The sequence below is a fragment of the Anser cygnoides genome, chromosome 9, assembly GCF_040182565.1.
Source record: "Anser cygnoides isolate HZ-2024a breed goose chromosome 9, Taihu_goose_T2T_genome, whole genome shotgun sequence".
NCBI classification, from domain to species: Eukaryota; Metazoa; Chordata; class Aves; order Anseriformes; family Anatidae; genus Anser; species Anser cygnoides.
This window is the reverse complement of record NC_089881.1, coordinates 22,313,838-22,335,000: the sequence shown is the minus strand read 5'-3', so window position 1 is coordinate 22,335,000 and position 21,163 is coordinate 22,313,838. Positions and strand designations below refer to the sequence as shown.

General features: G+C 47.2%; 1 protein-coding gene and 2 long non-coding RNA genes across 7 annotated transcripts in view; 1 reads left to right on the top strand and 2 right to left on the bottom strand.

Moving 5' to 3' along the window:
- Positions 1-306, bottom strand: part of MECOM (MDS1 and EVI1 complex locus) — a 318,248-nt gene extending 317,942 nt beyond the window's left edge. The window contains exon 1 of one of the 5 annotated variants that reach the window (XM_067001967.1): positions 1-306. This exon is cut by the window's left edge and continues 12 nt beyond it. In XM_067001967.1, coding sequence (XP_066858068.1) covers positions 1-304 — 304 coding nt within the window. In that variant the 5' untranslated portion in view covers positions 305-306. The other 4 variants (XM_067001968.1, XM_067001969.1, XM_067001970.1 and 1 more) reach the window with 4 other exon arrangements.
- Positions 307-5,753: 5,447 nt separating this feature from the next.
- LOC106032209 (uncharacterized) lies at positions 5,754-11,891 on the bottom strand. The gene is made up of 3 exons (XR_001204676.3): positions 11,804-11,891; positions 11,523-11,677; positions 5,754-7,076 (listed from the first exon to the last, which is right to left on the bottom strand). It is a non-coding gene; the product is annotated as an uncharacterized lncRNA (long non-coding RNA).
- Positions 11,892-12,027: 136 nt separating this feature from the next.
- LOC106032206 (uncharacterized) lies at positions 12,028-13,605 on the top strand. Its single transcript, XR_001204673.3, has 3 exons — positions 12,028-12,069; positions 12,167-12,262; positions 12,855-13,605. It is a non-coding gene; the product is annotated as an uncharacterized lncRNA (long non-coding RNA).
- Positions 13,606-21,163: the final 7,558 nt, after the last annotated feature.

Below are 21,163 nucleotides of genomic sequence, written 5' to 3'. Positions count from 1 at the left end.
TCCTCGCCCTGCCTTTGGATCGCATGCTGCCAGTCCCGCGGCCGATGCTGCCGGGGGGGGTGGGGGGCGCGGGGGGGGCTTTTTTTTTGGCTTTTTTTTTTTTCCTCCTCTCTTTTTCCTCCTTTTTTTCGCTCCCCCTCTCTCCTCTCCCTCTCCCGCACACACACGCTCTCCCTTTCTCGCAAACCCGGCTCGCTATCTCTCCAGCATTGTCAGTTTGGACACCTTCGCACATGCGCACGGGCGGCTCCCCCCCGCTCTTCAACATTTCAGCGCCGCCAAAAAAAAGTTTGCAGCGATCCATCACCGCCGGGGGGGACCCTGACAGCCGCCACCGGGGCCGGCCCGGGCCGGGCAGCCGCCGCCGGAGGGCTCCGAGCCGGCAGCTCCGCGCCCCCACCGGGGCAGGGGCCGGGGCTGGAAGAAATGACACTTTTTTTTTTTCCTTTTTTTTTTTTTTCCTTTTTTTTTTTTTTTTTTTTCCCCCTTTTTTTTTTCCTTTTTTTCCCCTTTTTTTTCCTTTTTTTTCCTTTTTTTTTTCCTTTTTTCCCTTTTTTTTCCTTTTTTTTTCCCTTTTTATTTTTATTTTATTTTTTCTCTTTATCTTTTCGCTTATTACCGCCGTTCCGGCGCCCGTACCCTAAGTTTAAGTTTATTTTCATCCGGCCGCGGTTCCCGTGGGTCCCCGCGTACACGCGGGTGGACAGAGATAACGCGGTGCTGGCTTTTGCCGGGTGCGGGTACCGCTGCGCTGAGCGCTCGCCCGGCGCGGACACTTTCCCCACCTTGACCTCGGCTCAGGCACCGCCAGTTGGGCAGAAAAAAAGAGCTTTTAAAACAGAAACACCGACCGCTCTAATCTGTTTTAATTACAGGCTTTGCCAATCAAAGAGGGAGCGCGCTGAAATTGGGAACTCCTTTAGGGGATGGCTGTGTCCGAGGTATGAATCAATCCCAGCTACATATAGATTTTCCTCCGGTACAACCTCCTTGCATTAAACAGTTTTGTTCAATACCTTCCCTGCGCTATTTATGTTCCCATTAATATCTGTTGCAAATCCTGCCAGACACCATAAAAGAAAATTACAATCTTTCAGACTCGGTGCTGCGCCAGTACATACACGCTGCTCAACTTTTTGTTTTAATAAAATCCTCAGCATCGCCCCTTCCCCTTCTCCCCCATCCCCCCGCCTCCCGGCTGCCGGTGCTGCGGATCGGGGCCCCCCCCGCGGGCCAGGACCCCCGCACCCCACCCGTGTCCCCCCCACGGACCCACGCGGGATGGGGGTCCCCCTTCTCCCGCACCGCTCCCCAGAGGGCTGGAACTCGCCCTGCCGAGCCGTCCTTGATGCCGGGCGTTATTTGGGATTTGCGATTGGGATGGTGATGATTATTGTTATTATTATTTATTCGGGGGGGTGGGGGCAGCTCCCAGCCCTGCAGCCCTTGCCCGCCGCAGGGGGATGCTCGGGGCCGGGCTGCGGGGCTGCCCTCGGAGGCCGGGCGTTATTCTCCGCCTCCAGCCCCTCCAGGCAGCCCCCCACCGGAGCGGGGCTGCCCGGGAGGTGGCTCCAAAACACCCCCCGGACCGACCCACGCAGCCACCGCGTCTGGAAAAAGCAAAATCCCTCGGGGGGGGGGGGGGGGGGGGGGGCTTTGCAAAACTGCCCCCTTCCCCTAGCCCCCTACCCCCTCTTTCAGCGGGGACCCCCGCGAAGCCCCCACGAAGCTCCCTCGAAGCCCCCAGCCCCTCCCGGTGGCCAGCCCCAAGCCCTGCTCCCCCCCTCCTCGCCTGCCGCTCCCCTGCCCACCCGCGGGGAGGGGAGGACACGCGTGGGAGCGCAGATGCGGCGTTCCCGGGGCGGGCGGCCCTCACCCCCCCCCCCCCCCTCTTGTCACCGCCACCTGCCCTTCGTCCCGGCGGCCTCGGGAGCCCGGCAGGTGCCTCGCCACCCTCCGGGACCCCCCCTCGCCGTCCCGGGCCGCCTCCCGGCCGCCCCCCGCCGCCTGCCCGCCCTCCCCGCCTCCCCCGGGGTCGGCAGCCGCAGGCTCCCCACGCTCGCTCCCGTCCCCGCGTGTTCGCGACGACCCCCCCGGGAAATCCGTTTCGTTCCCGAGGGGAAAGGAGGCTCGGCCTCGCCGCCAGCCTCCGCTGCCTCCCCGCGCGGCCGGCTGCGGGGACGAGAGCCCGTTTGCAGCGGGTCCACGGCCACGCGGAAATATTTATTTCGGGGGGGGTGCGTGGGTGGGTGGGCGACGGTTTTCTCGTACACGCCGGGAGAGCACAAGCACCCCCTCGCACATTCCCCGTAACAGGAAATTTTCCCTTCCTTACATGACAATTGAACGAGCCCCGCAGCCTGCTTGGAGAAAAGTTGGAATTCTTCATCGAGGGATTTTGCTGGGCTATTGTCTTTGTGCAGTGAACTTTACGTCGTGCTATTCAATCGCAATCTATATTCTCCTAGCTACCAGTAAGATTAATTTAATCATTGTAATGCAATTATTAATACTGTTTACCCAACGCTTGATTTCAGGTTTGCTGTTAAGAAATTAAGCTCCTCGCTGGGCGACCGAAAAAAAAAAAGCAGCGCAGGGATTTCCAGCCCGCGTTGAAATGAAACAGTCCTCTTTATTTAGTCTCAGGACTCCAGCTTTCAGCCATGGGCTCAATTAGGCAAAATGGAAACAATTTTCATTCATTGCAATAACTCACTGTTCTGCTGATCACTTTCAAAATATACACTTTATTATTATACGCTGACCTCGGTGCCGCCGAGTGGCAAGGCTAGAAAGAGGCAGAGGGATCTCTCCAGCCCCCTTGGGCTGTAATTATTAGAAATTAATTGGGTTCAGGACCCCGGGTAGCACGGGTAAATTAATAGCTTGTCTGGTTGTTTAAAGCCGGCCCCCAGCCCCCGGCCGAGCCGGGGAGGGGGCTCCCAGAGCCGGACCCCGCCGGGCGAGCGCCTCTGGCTCCCCCGCCGGCTTTCGGGGAGCGATGGAGGGGTTAAAATCCAACCTAAAGATCCTGTATACTTGGAGCTGTCGTGCGGGGAGTAAAAGTGAAAAGGGAGCCTTAGGCAAAAGGAAATTACTGCAAGCCCGCGTGACCTTTCCGAGAGGTAATCAATCAAGTGATCAACAGGGATATTTATCATTGCTAGATGGGGCTACTTTACAAATGCACGGGGGGGGGGGGCACGCACGCACACACACAAAAGTTTGGATAAAGCCGGTGAGTCTGAAGACAAATACGGAGGCTTTAATCGCTGGGAAGCTTGCAAATTTTCCTTTCCGAGCTCCCAGAAGGTGAGGGAGGGAGAAAACGGCTCCGAAGTTTCCCGGTAGAAAACGCCTCCTGTGCTAGGTGGTCCCATGGAAGCTGTCCGCTCTGCTCGGCGGTCCTGGGAAAGGCTGGGAACGACAGATGTGATTAAAAAAAAAAAAAAAAAAAAAAAAAAGGTCCAAATACGAGGGAAAATAATAGAGAGAGATGGGAGCTCTGATAGCCGGGCTCGGTGTTTGTTTTCATGTGCCGTGTTTTTATTTGCTGCCTCGAGCTCGGAGGCTGCGGAGCCCGCTCCTGGCTGCCTCTGCTCCCCGAAACGGTTAACTCGGAAACCAACCCAAAGCAACCCAAACCCCAAAACCCGTGCCCCCCTGGTAGACGAAATCAGCGATCTGCTTCAATTAAACTTGCTCCCCGGAGCATAAAGCATCCACCGCGACGCAGGCAGTGAAACCCAGCAATAAAAGCGCGTGCATTTTCTGCACAGTTTCCCTCTCCCTTGTAAAACGTGCCTTCGAGTAAGCCCCAGCCATTTCATTTTTGCGCCCTGCAACTTTCCGGCTCCCTTCCCAAACCCCCACAGACCCCTTTTTTTCTCTCTTTTTTTTCTTTTTTTTTTTTCCCCCCCGGTTTTACTCCCGCACTAAACCCTCCTCGGCTCCCTCCCGGTGCAGGGACCCCGATCCTGACCCCCCCCCCGGGTGCCCCCCGGACCCCCCCCCCCCCGGACCCCCTGCTCCGCGGAGAAGGGCGCAAAGCTGCGGCCGGGGCTGCGCGCAAATCGCCGCCCCCGCCGCCGGGCTCGCCCCGCGCAACGCTGCGCGCCCCCTGCGCGGTCTGCGGCGCCCCCGCGCGGCCCCTGCGCGGCACTGCAGGGCTCGGGGGGGTTGGGGGGGGACACGGGAGGGGACCCCCAGGCTGCCCCCGGCGTCCCGCGGAGATTTCCGCGGGCGCGGCTTGTCTCCTGTGGCCGGCAGAAGGGGGTGCGACCCCCGGGGGACGGAGGGAGAGAGGTGGCGGGTTTGGGGGGCGCGCAGGGGGGGGGGGGGGTGGCGGTGAGGTCGCCGCCGGGGGGGTGATTCCCCGCGGAAACGGCGCGGGACGCAGGGTGAGGTGAGGGACGTGGCCTTCCTGCCCGCGGGGGCTTGGGTGAAGCGCATCTGCCCGTGGGGGCTTGGGTTTCTGCACCGTTGGGGCTGAAGGGAAAAAAAGAGAGAGGTCAGCAGCCGGATGGAAAGAGCAGGACCTGGCTTAGCGTGGCCAACCGGGGCGCAAAAGAAGCAAATTTTGCTTTCCCCCTCATCGTGGATCTCCTGAGCTCCTTCCTGTGGGACTTGCAGCCTCCCGTAACCAGAGGGAGGCTTCACCAGACCCCAGGGCTCTGCCTCAAGGCACCGCAGCAAAGCACTGCGGACGTCTAAAATGCACATCTAACCTTTTTTCAGGGAAATCCTGAAAGCCTTAGGGGAGGCCTCGAAGAGGCACAAACATCCTCACCAGTGGGGAACCCATCCAGCAAAGCCCCCAGCCCTGCAAGGAGGAGGCAGGGCAGGGCCATCCCAGGACATACAGCAGGACTTGTGCATCCCCCAGCTGCAAACATAACATTTATTTACCAGTTTACCAAAAAGAGGTACAACCAATGCCCCCAAACCAAGCTCCTCTCCAAGAATTAGAGCACCACTTAGCCAAAAAAGTCGTGTCTTCGTATCCTCAGGAGGTGACCCCTGGTCTGCCTGCTCCTAAAGGAGATGCAACAGGAAAAACTGACGGGGAGGAAGGGGGAAGTAATTACAGGCCACTAGAGAGAAAACAAACACGCTCTGAACGTAGACAAAACACCGAGCAAAGTCAAATTAATAGTGTGACAAATCAGAAGGGAAAAATGTCAGCAGAGATCAGCCGAAAGTGAACATCCTATTAAAAGCGAAAATTGAAATCATCAAAATAGTGGAGAAAGATGGAAAGGGGAAGGGATTTGAAAAGCAAACCCAAGTAAAAATAAAGGAAGGAGGTGAGAAGGAGTGAGCACTCTACCTCAATGCTCAGCAATGGTCACAGGGCAAAAAATAAAAATAAAAATAAAAAGACAGCCCCACCGTGCAGGTAGGTGACTCGGCACAGGGGCTGGTTTACACCAGGCTGGCTCCCGCTAAGCACAGTGGCATGGACAGGGTCAGAAAATCCCTACAGAAGCGGAGAGGGGTGTTTTGGGGCCTCCCCGGTGGCTCTGCAGAAGGAAGGGGCCGTGGGTGGGTGGGATGTGGGCTTGGGGAGCTGCGGTCCCCTCTAGGCAGCGCTCGCGGGGGAAATGGAGCAACAAGCACCCAGCAGCTCCAGCGGGGCGCTGCCATCCCCCAAATCATGATTTCTTTCACCAGAGCCCCGTGCAGAAGCAGGCCTGCCCCTTCCAGGGAGGCTGGGGAATCTTTGGTTATCTGGCAGCTTGAACGAGGTAACGCGACCAAATGTAAGGGGGGAAACGTAACGGGGCGACAGCAGAAAGGCCTCTGGCTGGCAACGCTGGAGTAAATGAAATTTCTGAGTCAAAAATAAAATCAGTTTGTGTCAGCGAGAGCAGGACCCCGACCCAGGATTGTCAGCGAGATCCCAGAGTTTCTCTTTGCTGGTCCTTCAGCTGCTTTCGTTGGGAGCCGTACTGTCAGCAAAGAGCGGGCTTCTTCCTGCCTCTCGTTGCAGGAACCACAAAGACAGGTTAACACATCAGCCTTTATAAAATCCACAAACCCATTTTTCCCTCTAAAACATAAGGAACACATTCATATTTCACTCCCATTTCTCTCCAGTCCAAAAGCACAGGGTCGGAATTAATGAGTAAAGTATTTGTGTGACGTTTTATATTGTATTGGCATTTATATAGTGCTTTTCACAGGCTTCATGTCAAAACCCTTTACAGGGCAATAAATCATATACCTTTCCTGATGAAATTGTATGTAGGCAATTGGGCACCTATCCTGCCCTCAGCAAGGTCCCGCGCGCGAGACACGGGGAGCGTGATGAAACCTGCAGAAGGGTGTCTGAAAAAATGGATGGAGGTCAGACCTTCCCCCCTCAATATCCTGCAACACGGTAAAAAGTCTTCAGAGCCCACCTGAACAGCCACAGGAAAGACCTAACCTTAACACAACAGAGCTGCTCTTACAGTCTGGATTACTCAGCATGCAAATTGAATCGGGGGTCTTACACTTAACCCCCCCGTTTTGTTTTTTTTGCCTCTGAATTTAAACAAGATGTCCATTTCCATTGGATATAGGAATATTTAAATTGAGTTCGTTTCTGAAAGCAGTGGTCACTCCCAAGAATGAAGCCAAGTGCCAAAATCTTGGATCTTAGGCTTTTTGTTGGCACTCACAAATATATCTTTTAATACAAAATTTGAGATGTGAAGGTGCACCTCTGCACTGCTGTCGTTGGCTTCCTTTACTGCCATTTTTTGGCTAATGAAGAGTAATGAAGTTCTGACAACAGCATGCCTGATTAGAATGACTTTTACTTGTTTATTTGCATTCCTGCACTGTTACCACAACCAGTTCTGGGAAAAAAAAAAAAAAAAAAAAACAATAAAAAAAAACATTTAATGTCTTTTAGGGAAAGGTGCCAGCGAAGATGATAAGAAGCTGCCGTAGGTCTTCTCTGTTGCCCTGCTGGGGAATCACAGCACTTCATCCAATTCACAAGTTCTTTAGAGCCACTGGGTCCAAAGGGTGTTTCGCAGAGCGTCCCTCCTGGCAGACCCCACCACGTAGATGCAGTTGCCTTGGGACTGCAAAAGGCAATGGCTGAGAGGCAAATGGAAATTCTTTGCAGTAGCTCGACACGATTTAAAAACCACTTTTCCACCTCCCCTATCTGTAACGCTACAACTGATAACATTCTGCGCATACCGGCCGAGCGTTAAAACGCATTAGGTACCAACTTGGTTATGATTTATCAGCCGGAAGAACTGTTGGAATAATTTCTGAGCATGAAAGAATACAAAAAGAATTACTGTTCCCTACCAGTCGTTTAGATTACCTAATCTGAAGTCAAAGTGACTCAGAAGCAAAGCAAAGCTCGCAGGTAAGAGCACACCACCGAACCCCATCGACTTCCACGGGCTGCGTGAGAAGATCTTATCTCTCGATCCCGTGTCCGTACCCAACTTATTAGCAGTTTGAAGAATGATCTGTAAATAATACACGCACATAGACCTCACTGAAATGGATGACAGTGATAATTTAAATGGTCTTTTCAGCGGGAAACGCTATCGGCATCAATAGTTGGAGTTGAATTTTTAGAGTAACCAACACGTTAGAGCCTGTAAAACCTTTTCTTTCTGGCAGTAATACACTCAAAGATTAAATTAGACTAAATGTTTGTTACAACAAACGGATTAATGTTAGCATTCAGGATTATGCTCCCAGTCAGTGTTTATTATGTTTTTGGTCATATTTATTCTAGAGGTCTCATTTTCCTACTTCCATAATTTTTTGATCAGTTTTGCTTAAACTGGAAGCCTTTTACTTTTCACTTTAGAAATTACTATTTCTTCTTAAAACCTCAAACAGGTTACAGTATCTGGAATAAGTACTAAGGAAAAGCAAACAAGGTAGCATAAATTACTATCTAATCTACCCCATCTGACTATTTCTAAGGTACCCGTTCCTGCGGTATCGAGGTACTGGATCTCTGAGAGCATGTGGTCTTCGATCTTACGTTGGACCTCCGATAATATTTTTTAATTAAACGTTTTATTTGATGCCTGCTGTAGCTAACAGGCAAATAACATCATATAAAGAATAAAAGAGAACAGGGAAGAGAAAATGGTGCCTAGATGTAGCATGTTTATTGCAATAAAACATAAAACACCATCGTCCGTTCCCTGCTGAATTAAAATTGTCAGCTTCAAAGTCTGAGTAAGAATTGGTCGGGGGGGGGAGAAAAAAAAAACAACTCTTTCAATCTATTAACATTAAACTTGAAATCAAAAAGTTTGTTGAGGCAAGTTTGAGGTATTCACACAAATAATTCAGAAAACATATGATTTTTTCTCTTGCTTTGCTGTCCAGTTCCCAGCAAATATTCTGCTCTGTTGCTACCTTTCACTAGGACTTTTAAGACTTCCATAGTGGTTGAGCTGAACCACGCTCTTTCTTTGCCTTTGTTCTCTTTGAAATGTGTTTTTAAATTTTTTTTTTTTACATGGCATTCATTAATATGAAAGCATAAATGCATAGAAAATGACTGTATTCGTAGTTGATGCAACAGCTGTTTCTAAGAGGTGTTAAGAAGGAAAATAGCGTTAGAGCTCTGTTGCTTCAGTTTGTTGAGGATTATATGAAAATGCGTATCGACCAATACATCATATCAATACAGAGCATTTACAGACAACACCTGCAGCTGGCAGAAGCCGAGTGTGCTCCATTCCTTCCCCATCCGATAGGAATCACTCGCTCCTGTGTCACAGTCTGCTGCATCTGTTTAGGGGATAAGCACTGATAGCGTTGCTCAGCCCTTTCTGCTGGCTGAGGATTCCCCAAAGGCTGGGTATCACCACCTCCATCACACCCAATGTACTCTGAAGTCCCGCTGCTCTAGAGCCATCAAGTACAGCATCCTGATACTATGACTACTGAGTAATCTTTTCAAAAGGTCTTTGGGAAAATTTCCACAGTATTCCCATTTGCTGCTCTATATTGTTTCTTTCATTTGCACTCATCACCCTAATCTGAGTACATTTTAATAGCACACATCTGTTCGACCGTTTCTTCTCCAGCATCTTCCCCGAGGGGGATGCTTACACGGTGTAGTGATTTGTAAGGTTTCTTTTGCCTTTGATGGACTCCAACCAAAAGCTCAGCACCGTGAGCTCCCTGGCAGCTCTGCAGGAGCAGCCTCGTGGTACCTGCTGCCCGGAGGAGGGCAGAGAACGGCATCTCACGCTTGTTGCAGGTCTGCCCTTTTCTTCAGCTTTTCCTACAGCAACCAAAGAGCTCGTAAGAGCCCAACCCATCTGGACGAAGCAGCTGGGGAAGTGCCGGTGAGGCGCTGCCAGGCCCTGGAGCTGCTGCAGCCCCAGCTCGGAGCCCCGCGGAGGGCACAGAGCTGCTCTGTTCCCATGTCCTGCTCAGCCAGAGCAGCCAGCCTCCACACCGGGGCATCTGGCTGAAGGACGAATGATAAAACCCTATAGAAAAGGCAGGAAAGCAAAGATCTGGTTTTCTCCTTCCTCGCATTTCCTAGGGTATCTGTGGTTTAGCCTTTTAGTTTTCGTTGCACAGGAATGTTCCTTAAGCTTATTTCACAGCAGGCTGTAAGGATGAGAGCTCGTTCATCAAGAGCAATACCTCAGATGCATGCAAATTTCATGACAGAGTGCTGAAGTGCGAAGAAGAAAAATAATTTTTCCCATCCCAGAAATCATTTCAAAATTTCAGAATTTTTCCCAAATGCAGCAAGACGCACTTAGAAGTGGGTTCTGTTCGTTGCTTTTGGCTTATTTGTTTTGTTTTTACGGAAGCACAGGAAAAGTAAAGAGCACTCTAGTAACACTGCAACCCAGACTTAGGGCTCTCCAGGAACATGAAGATTTGGGGTTTAAGTTCTTCTTCTCAGACGGGCACTCAGGGTTAGGACACACTCCCTCTCAATTCTAGCCTGAAAACAAACTTTTTATTACAAAAGTTTCACTGAAGCTGGCATGTTCCCACCAAATGCTTCAGTGGTGAGAAATAAAGAGTTCCCGAGTGTAAAGCGCTGCCAAAAAAAGTCCCGATCATTTCTAGCCAGTGAGCAAGCAAATGTCTTGCTTTACATCAGGAGAGAAGGATCTCTGTGTCCCAGCGGTGCTGTAAGCACATGCCTCAGCTTCCCCCAGCTATTTGCTTCTGCCTCCGCTCAGTTAGGTGCCAAAAATAATGGGGGGTCATTTTCAAACATACTTGCAGTTTGTATTGTAAATGCTTATACAAAAAGCATGAATAAAGGACACAGAAAATTACCATGACCTTTAATCTATCCTGTCACAGTGATTTCTGTTTTTTTTTCTCACATACATACACATATATGTGTGTGTGCGCATATACACATACACACCCGTTCATGATGTGTGAAGAGATTTTAGAAATAAATCTCTCTCAAATATTTACTCTTCAAACCCATATGACTTTTTAAAAGAGAAGTGGGATCCAGGGTAGGGTGCAAAGATCACGTCCGAGATCCTGAGGCTGATCAATATCAGCCGAGCTCGTTTTAAGCCAGTGCAGCTAGATATTTTGGGGAGGGTATTAGTTTCTTGTCCGTACTTCCAGGAGTGGCCGTTTGAGGAGCCCAGGGTGCTGAGCCAGCACTTCCAGCGCCCACCGCTGCGATGGCCAGTTGTGAATGCTGGGTGCAGCTGGGGACTTTGTGCTGCTCCTTATTAGACTCAACCCACAAAAACAGCAGCTGGAACACACCAGCCAACCCATGCTAATCCTGTCTCTTGCCAAATACCTTTGGCTCCCGAAGCAGTCACCGCTGCACCTGCCGTCGATATCCCCAACAAAGCAGGTACCAGCGGAGAGAAGAGCCCCGTGCCACCGGCAGGAGAGCACCTCCTCTGCCTGCTCCCTGAGAACACAAGAGCAAAAGGAGTCCCCCTTTCTCCTTGAAGAAGAGCTCGTGTGTCCAAGACAAACTCGCAAGAACTCTGTCCCTTCATATAATTTTTAATTTATTCTACCTTAATTCTCAGACAGCAGTCTGAGAAGCCGCAGCATTATATATATACGTCCTCCTTGTGTTTCACTGTTTACATTGTGTTATTCTCTGGCTATTTCCCAACCTTATTCACCCACCCTGGAGATCAATTTGTACACCAAAATAAAGTATGATCTTATCTTTGAGCCGCACAGAAAACCGAAACAAAATTTCTCACGGGAGGCAGGGGTTAAGGCACGGGACTGGGTGTCGGAGAAGTGCTGTTCTATTCTTGGCTCTACCACTCACTTGCTGTGGGAGCTTGTGGAGCAAGATATAGAGCAGGAATGGAGACCGTAGCCAATAAATTCCTCCCCTGCAACTTTTCCTCTTTCATTATGCATGAGAGTGAGCATTTCCAGCGTTCGAGCATAGATCTGAAAGCTGGGGAAACGCCACTCGACCGAAATACAGAACCAGCAGAAAAAGAAAATGAGTGGAAAACATCAATTACAAAGCTCTGAAGTACTGAAAGAGGATGTCTACTCACACAGCAAGAACGGTGGGCCAGATCCAGCCCCGGGCTCAGCAGGCACACCTCCACGCGCTGCCCTGGGCTCTCTGTGCCCGGTCCCAGAGCCATGGGCAGGTTCCCTGCGACAGCAAGCAATGAAACCCTGGCAAAGGTCTTCGGCCTGAGAGGTTCTGGTTTGTTTAGAAAAAAAAAAAAATAGAACCTATGCTTTGTTTTTTAAATAAGCGATCTGGCTTTTAGAAAGTAAAAAATAAAATTTATTAGGGCAACTTTGATTCAAAAGCCACGGTTCAGACCGTATCCAGATCTGGAGCAGCCAACAAACTGCCTCAGTTAAGGACAAGCTCTCAGCTGGCTCCCGCTGGAAGCAGCATTGCCTTGTGCTCCAAGAGGGACAGACCAGACAGTAATTGCTGCTTTGGATAACGGCTCTGATGGGATGCACACAGCTGCAGCAACTCTTACAGATTTGGGGAATTAAAGAACAATCAAGCACACAGGTCCTCATTTAGGCACCGTGGGGGAAGGCTCTTACACCACTATGCCAGCTAAAGATTGAAGAGTGAGATCTTTGCAGCTGTGGTGTTCTGTGTGTAAAATGTATTGTCACGAAACTGATTTATCCTTATTTATTTTTAATCATTTTACCACCTACTCAGAGGATCTGCACAGCATCCCGCCTTGAGGCACGCTCTCGATGGTCAGTGCAGCCTCAGCCCATCTGCTGACAGCTCTGCAGCCTGCTCCTGGACCAGGTAGGCTGAGAGAAGCAGCACGCTAACCCACTTCTACAATATTCTTCAATGTCAACCTTGTTTTCAAAATTGTGTATGTGATACATGGGAATAGCATGTGCCTTGTTTTAAAAGAAACTGGCCTTGGGAAGAAGAGCTAGCTTCTTGATACATAGGAACAATTCTTTCAATTTCATGCTTCTTATAATTTTCTATATTCTACTCGCAGAAATATCAGGCGACCATAGTCTTTAATTGTTAACCTAAGTGCAATGCATGCCTGGTATATAACAATTATTTCTTAATAAAGTATAACTATTAAAAAAAAAATTCAACAGTATCGGCCTGTGCAACTGAAACTGTTAATTTACCTAAGGGATTATTTCAACATATATGTATATTAGGCATTATATAAAACCTAAGATTTCTTGGGAAATTATCAACAAAGGCAAGATTTTTTCAAACCCACTCTTTACTGATTGCATTATCAAATACAATTTTATTTGCTTGAATCTTCTGGGAAGGATATGATTTTAATAATGCATAAAAGGCTTGCCTCGTAGTTGGCTGTTGGCTTTTACTTGATACTTAATGTAATCTGTAATTACTCTAGCAGCTCCTGTGTTGGCTAGTGCGTTAAGGTCGCTGGAAAGCTGCGCTGTGTTTTACTTGGTGTACACGAACATCCTTCTGGTGATTGATGGCTACACCCTACGGAAATGTTTTAATTCTGTCCTTGAAGCTTGCCTTCAGGAACACTGTCAGTACGTATTCTTCCTTGTCGAGCAGCACACGGCGCTTGGGAATCCGCAGCAGCCCGAGGTCCCTGGCTTCTACCCATGGGCATTCAACAACCTCTCCTCTGGGCTTCGGGTTCAGTTCCCAAGCCTTCAACCAATGGACTTCCCTACCGCTGATTTACTAGAAAGGGCTAGTTTAAAAGGCACACTTAGGACACGATGATTCCCATGAAAAAGCAGTAACAGCTGGTAAATCACAAACCCAACCATCGGGTTCCAAGAAATAATGTGTGCCCTTCTCAGTCCAACAGGTCGCTCACAATTACGCCAAGCCTTTGCCATGTCCAGTATCTTGCCTTCACTTTGATGTTATGTGCTGCAGTAATCTGTCCAGAATCCAGTCAATCTGAATAGATGTACAGAAAAATAGCTAAGGCTACTGTCCTTAATTGTTTGTGTTTTACTTTGCACGGTTATTAAGGAAAATACTTGAAGCCTTCACTATACTTAAAAAATAACGTTGCAGAGCTTGGCTTCAGGAGGGCAGAATTCCACTTTTTATGTATTGTTCCCTTTTGCAATAACTCCTCTTTAAACCATATTCCTGAGCTATCTGAAACCCTTGGCCAGAACCTGCAGTTGAGAGGCACAGTTAAAATGCTTCAAACTGGCTGATATTACAAGACTAAACCCTACTTTAAAGACGTTTAACGTTACCACGCGGCAGCCAAGCCCTCCAACACGGCAGGTTTGCAAGCCAGCAAGTCACCTGCAGCTTCTCATGTCATCTGCTCCAGTGACACCACCGAGATAAACTTGAAAATAGGAACAAAGCACTGGAAATATTCCAGAGCTGCCGTATCCCAGAGGTTATTTAACTTGGACTTCACACTCCTAAGATTTCCATGAAATAGGCTGAGAACTGAAACAGTAGTCGATATTAAGCACAGGATCAGTAATTTAACTGTTACTCCACATTTTTTTTATGATCCTCACTGGATGTGAACCAACTTTTTGTCCTGGTGATACAACTTTGCCACCTGAAAAATGACATTTCCAAGAGAAAAAAAAAAAATCGGTATGGAAAGTCCTGTGGTGAATGAAAAAACAACTTGGCAGAAAAAGAGATAATTTTGAAAAGCTGATTAATGGGTAGGGGGGTTTTTGTTTGTTTGTTTTTCTGTACTTCATAACAATTTCTGCACTAGATACCATTACCTTTGGATTCTGTGGGTTTTCCAGGAAAATTGTTCACTGAAAGCTTTGTGTGCTTTCAACAAGCAAAATCAAGAGCAAGACTCCACTTGTCGTTTACCAGTATTTGCCATCCATTTTTGGCAGTTTCAGATTCATGGTTTCTACTCCCTCTGAAAGCAATTAGAACAGTGATTTACAAGTCATAGGAACAGAAATTTGTAAAATCCTTTATCAGTATATTTCAATATTAAACACAATAAAAAATTAACTCCACCTCCAATAAAACAAACAAAAGGCTCTGGTTTTAAATATTTTTTTTTTCAGTGTAGAACTTGATGTTTTGGCTTGTTGGTTACCTGTTTTCTCAGTGAAATTCATTCATTTCACATTCACTAACTGACCCACTCTTCTGTGGAGATGGGTGTCCTCACCTCCAGCTCTAGCCAAGAGCAACTAGTTTTTTTTTCCCTTGTATCTCTCAGCTCATGTTGCCAATGATGTAGATACTTCTAGGGACCGGCTGAATTTAAATTGCAGACAAGCCTAGAGTATTTGTTATAGTATCGATTCATCTTAACACTTATTCCAAGCTGGAACATGGCAAGACCAGCACAAATGGAAACTAAATATATTCTCATTCGGGTCTAATGAAAGAGCAGGGAGCTTTTAAACATTGCTCTCTGTAACTGCTAAGTGACTGCTGCACACAGTCTTTGCATGAGCCTTGTGATTGTCTCCACTGAAAATTAATTTTGTTGTACTCATCATTGATGTATTGCATCATTCTTGTCACCAGAAAAACACAAAGAGGCTGAGTAACAAAACACTAATATTTCTAGATCCTAGGAGGGAGTCTGCAGGTTCATTTTTTTACTGCAAATAAAAATCACCATACCAAAAAAAAATAATCCACATTAATACAGAAGGAAACTGTTATTCAATACAGCAGTGAGAACCCCAGCTACCTGTAAGGCCCTCCTGTAATTACCGATAATTTACTGGGAGCAGAATCAAAGAACTGGAGCATGCAACTTCAACACTATAAGAAAATAAAAATTAAAAATAAAAATTGGCCAGAATAAACAGAGAAAGCATGAAAACGGTGATTTTCTGGCACTCCCTGTAAAAGGAAGAGTTAAATTAATCCATGAAAAGATCCTATCAGCTCTGACTCCTCTGAGTTATTAATTGAACACCTTCTTGGAAACAGGTAGATAAAGACGTGTACCTTGGGGAACGAGATAAGAGTGAAAGGAAAGGGAGAGAAATTAGCAGAGTTTTGCCAGTTCACTCCCTTAATTGTCAGGCTAGGCTTGTTCAAAGCTGCTCGGAGAAGCATAATACCAAGTGGTAACTAAAGTGCAGGCTGATGATGCAGAAGATAAAAACTTCAGGATTATACTCAAACATACTTATCTTTAGACACATAAGAGGCTGTAAAGCCAGCTGAACGATATAAAGCTGTTCTGCAACAAGACAAATGTATACTCCATGTGTTATAAGCAGTTCAAGCTGCTTCCTGTGATGAAAAACATGGACTGTACGGTAGACGTGGTGTAGCTAAGTACAATAGATCCCATGATACAGTTGTTTAAAGGAATATTAGAGTGATGAAAGAAGTGATGGAATTCCTCGCTTTAGGAGGCTCAGAGGCTGAAACGGAGAGAAAAGGTTTAAGTGTGCTGGCTGGGTAAATATTCCTGGTCCTGGAAGTCTGCAGCACAGGCTTTACACGGGAATATCCTGGCCTGGCAGGGGACAGCAGCGGGGACAGCGCTGGGCAGCACTTCTCACGCACAGACCTCGGAGGAGGAGGCTGGTGTCACCACCACCTCTTCGCAGGTGGAGGATCCACCAAGCAGAAGAGCTCAGCAGGGCACATCAGGAGTCTGCAGCAGATTGGGACCAAACCCCCTTCATTTCAGTTGGTTTTTGCCCTTTCTGCCCTATTTTGTCCCCCTCAGAGCACAGCGAAGCATCCAAATGCATGATTCACATAACAACAATGCAAGAAAAACAATAATAATAATAATAAAAAAAAAAATGTATTGGAATACTAATCTCTGCTCTCAAATGTTTGCTCCCGAATTATCATAGCCGCCAATATTCCATCATTAATGTACGAGTCTGATTATCTTTCCAACAAAATACAGAGAAGTGCTGCCTTTAAACTTGTTATCATGGCAAAACAGAACGCGATGATAACGCACCAGAACTTTGGTTTGCAGCTGTGAAATTCCCCAAAGTCTTGTGACTTGGTTACAACTTTGTTATAGACGGTTACCTTCCTCCCTCCCACACCTCCCACATTTGTGTTTGGAAAACAAAGTATACACCTCACAAAAGCCAACTGCAAATCTGTTTAAAGGAGTGAGACATGGGGAGGGCAACAAACTGACAAACTAGAAAGGCTAACATTTGCACCTCCAGTGTCAAATTATGCAGTGCCTTTGTAGAGGAAAAAATGAAATTGAACAACTGCAAATGTTAATCTCTGAGTATATTTTCAATGGATTTTAAGGTTTCAAACTAATTTGTCAAGGTTTAAAGCTTATGAACAGGAAAAAAAATATATTTAATTTGAGGAAAGATATGTTTTAATTAGTTTTAGGCCAAACATAGAATGAAAATTAGTACTGATTTGAGCAATCTTGAAAAGTAATAAAAAATTGTTTTTTAAAACAATTGTTTTTTTTTTAATTTAAATTAAAAAAAAATAAAACAATTTTTAAACAGCATGCCTTAATGACCTGAGCTTTGCTAAAATGTACATTAAAAATGCATTTTTAATGCCTTCTTACATAGGGATGACAATTCATTACAGTGCATTGCTACGAAGCTTAAATAACATCTTTCAGAATTTTTACTTTGAAGTGGATTCTATAAAAAAAAAAAATATTTAAATTGCAAAGGTTTTTATTTAATGGCAGTTTACCTGTACTTGAAAAAATAATGTTTTTACAAAGAGTTTCCCTTAAAATCCGTAGCCAAGCCTGATCCTGCTTACACATACATTCTGCAACGCATTGAGCTCTGCTCCCATGTTTTACAGATGAACAGCTATTGCCATCTACTGTTGGAAAAACCATCAGCAGCAGGAGCCTATCTGACTGCCCGCCTTCAGAGCACAGCCAAAATGTAGAAAACAGATGATCAAGCCGTAGCAGAGCAGCTTACTCCATCGAAAACTGAACTACAAGATTCAACTGAACAAGGAGAGGCAGAAAAGGAGTCTCTTACTCCTAAATCACTCACTTTACGTCTGGCATACCTGGGAACTATGCATAAATCCAGACTTCAACAACTGTTCTTTTTGAACGGATCAGTTTGTAAAATTCCCCCAAGGTCTGTGGCTGGAGTCGAATCACACAAAGTAAAAGATTACCGAATAAACCTTAATTTTAAGGTACCGTTAGACCCAAGCTACTGTCGTGCCTGTGTGAGCTGAGAACGACAACTGCAGAAGGCAAAAGTCGCCCCCACCTTCCCAGTGCAAGGGCCAGGTACCACTGAGCTCCTGCTTGCAGACAGACCTGGTCTGACCCAACAAGCGGGTCAAAGCCACCCTGCACAGGGCCAAACCCAGATAACACCCGCAGAGTTCTCTGAGGTGCCTCTGTCATAGGTACAGCATTGCACGGGATTGTTTTCTCCAGGCAGCTTTTGGATAAAACAACTCGCAGCTCTGCTACGTCAAGCTGAATGCGAGCAGTGTAAAGGAAAGCACAAGAAATTCATTATGTGCTTAAACAGCCTTTAGTCCGGATTTTTAACACGTGCAAAGATTAGATTGCATGACTTCACGTTGCCATTAGGTTTCTGAAACATGGCTGAGATGCATTCTTTTTGCCATTCTTTCTGCTGATAAATGCCCTTAGATACGACACCCAGCACCTTTTGAACGTGCCCCTTGTTGAGGCGAGCTCCCAACAGCATTCGGGTATGTTCTATTAATGTTTGCCAGACCTGTCAGAGGTTAAACAGCCTTTGAATTAAACCATTCTTTACTCTTTGATAATTATTATTTCTTCTTAAGACACTTTTTGTTGTCTCATAAGCAAGGTCAGCTTGAACTGTTTTGTTAGACTGAGTGCTGCAGTTCAATGTTAACTGCACTTGCACTGCTCCTACAATGCCTGCACGTCCTGGCATCCTTGTCCACGGCTTTTGGAAATACTTAGCAGAGTTTTCAATAATTGAAAAGAAACCCGGCTTTTCTGTTGTTTATTTGAAGAACGCAGTAAAGTGTATTTGGAGTTTGCACACAAAGACAAGCCGGGATGTGAATCTATACCAATTTACTGAAATTCACGTATCTTCGCAGATGAACCTCTTGAACAGATTTGGACCTTTCTTATTTTGGTTTGTTGTGTACTGGCAAATCACGTACATCCCAATCATGAACGGCTCTAAATTAACGCAAGAAAGCTAAAATGCAAATTGGAAACAGCTTAGTGAAAGCAGCGTGAGATGAAATACTGCTGATTTCATACACAGTGAGTTCTTCGGAGTGGAAAAGCGTTGCTGTGATGCCAGGAGGGCACCGCTGCTGGGGGTTTGCTGCAGGCAGAGCCCAAGGGAGACCCAGGCTTGGAGCACAGCTCAGGACCCTACATGCCACCGAGTGCCGCAGGCAGAATAACCCACTCCCATGGGGGAGGTAAGCTCACCCGCCCAACGTCCCCAAATCTATCCGCTCCTGAAACACCCTCAGAAGAGGGCTCTTTGCACAAGTGCTGCAATGTCACACCTGCTGCTAACCCCCGGATCCCACGGAGAAAGCCTCCTAAGGGATTTAACCCACATGGTGCTGTTTGTTTTTTTCTTTTTAACATTCTCAACAGAAAGGAAAAAAAAATCCCTCAGTCTCAAAGGGATAAAAAGCCAAATTTAAAACAAAAAAAACTCTAGGATATTAAGAAAAAGCATGCCACACCAGAAATATGGCCGTGCAATGGGAACAGACTTTTTACTAGGGAATGGTGAGGCCATTTCTTAACGCTAGCATGACAGAAGTTGCTGCATCACCTTTGGCCAAAGCACTTTCCATGCACCCAAACCAGGTGTCATGCGACTGATCTCGAACAGTGAAAACATCTGTCTTAAGCAGATGTGAGCAAGGCGTCCTTCAAAGTTCAGCACCTAAACAATCTTTAGAGGACCTCCTAACTTCTTTGCATTAATTTCCAGGCAGCTGACACTTGATAATAAATCAGCCAGGACACTCAACCCTAGTTCCCAAGTCATCTGGATGGCAGCCTGGAGAACGAACCTCAGAAAGGTGCGTTGATAATTTCCTTGAGCACACGTACTCCTCCCAAATGTCGTCACCCCTCTGTATTACTTTGTGCCCCGCAGCTAGTGGCGATAAACTCCTCGGTGCACGCGAGCTTCAAACTAGCGAATACATTTAAAACAAAAACAAACAAAACCCGACACCAAGCGGGTATATTAACAAGAGCACTCATGCTCTGCAGGGAAGAAAATCCGCCTAACGCCAAGCGATTGATGCCGACCTGCTTCCCAGGCTGCTGACTCTCACCGGAGCTGCTTCTCCCCTTCCCCTCAGAGGAGAGCCATCAGCTGCAATTCCTTTGATATGCAATGGTAGGTGTCACTTGCAAATGGCTTTAAACTACTCTGGGAAAAAAAAAATGCTGAGAATTTCTGTTACAATTCTTAAAAAGCTGCTGTCTCCCCTTTCTGGGCTGTTTCGGTGATCATTAGGCACAGGAAGGAGGCTGCCGAATACCCTTCAGGAACAGCAGATTCAGCTATGTTTGTGCAAAGTCTTCCCTGCTACAATAAACAGGCAGAAATAAAAGTAGACCAAGTTCTCCATTTCTAAATGTTTATTCTCTGGTACATGAATAAGCTGAACATACCTTCACTTCTTCATGCATACACAAAGCTGTAGTTTAAGCTTATCACCACTTTCAGAAGCAACATGGAAAAAAAAAATACACACACACACACAAAAAAAAAATGGTGAATGCCACGAGAGACACATTCCATGAAACAATGTTTTGTCCCAGTACTTGTATAGCAAGGAAAACTTCATTTGAAAAAACAAGCATTAAGCACGTGAAGTATCTTGGCTTTGCAATTACAAGTCTGATGAAGTATCTCTTTCCAAGTGAAATCTGTTGCTCAGAAACAAGCTATAAAACACTGAAAACGTGTTACTTTGAAACTAGAAGGCATGTTACCAAACCGCGGCGCAGCCAGGTCAGGTTTGTTGAGAGAGGTTCAGTTCCTGCTAACAGGAAGGAGCTACACATCTTCAAGCAGATGATACGGGACTCTCGCATTTCCACTCATTCGGGCAATAGGTTTCTTTCCAACAGTTTCACAAAAATTGAGTGCCCAAGTTCACCAATCCTCTGTGCAAAGAAAGAAGAAAAGACCACAAGATGGCACTGGTCAAACGCACAGGAAAGCGTCGGACGGGTGATAAAACACGAGCATCGAGCCGCGTTCCACCCAAGTTTCTAGGGCCATGTCTCTGCCCCGCTGAGGTGCGATCTGTGGCGAGCGGCGCATGCTTGGCTCCCATCACGCGTGACGTGCACGTGGCTTTGTATTTCTGGCGAGTTTTCTGTAAGAGGTTGGTCCCGGCTGGAGAAAACCTTCCTCAGGCGGTGATTTGGGCCTTGGAGCTACGCACAGAGCCTGTCGGTCAGGACGAGCACGGCAAGACCAGCTCTTCGCACCACGGTGCAGCTCGGTGCGTGGCAGCTTCACGCGCTGCTGGGCAGCATCCTTGGCCTGGAGGGGAGGCGGCTCCAGACAAGCCTGGACGCTTTTTCCTGCGGATCCGTCGTCATTCGCTTCTCCACACCTTCGCCAAATATTTTTCGCCAGCTGCCCGTCCTTGGATGCTCGCACGTTCCTCAAGGCCCCATCAAGTCCCGCAAGTCCGCATCAAGTCCACATCATTGCCAGGCCCTCCGTGACGAGATCAGCCGTACAACAAGCCTCCCGC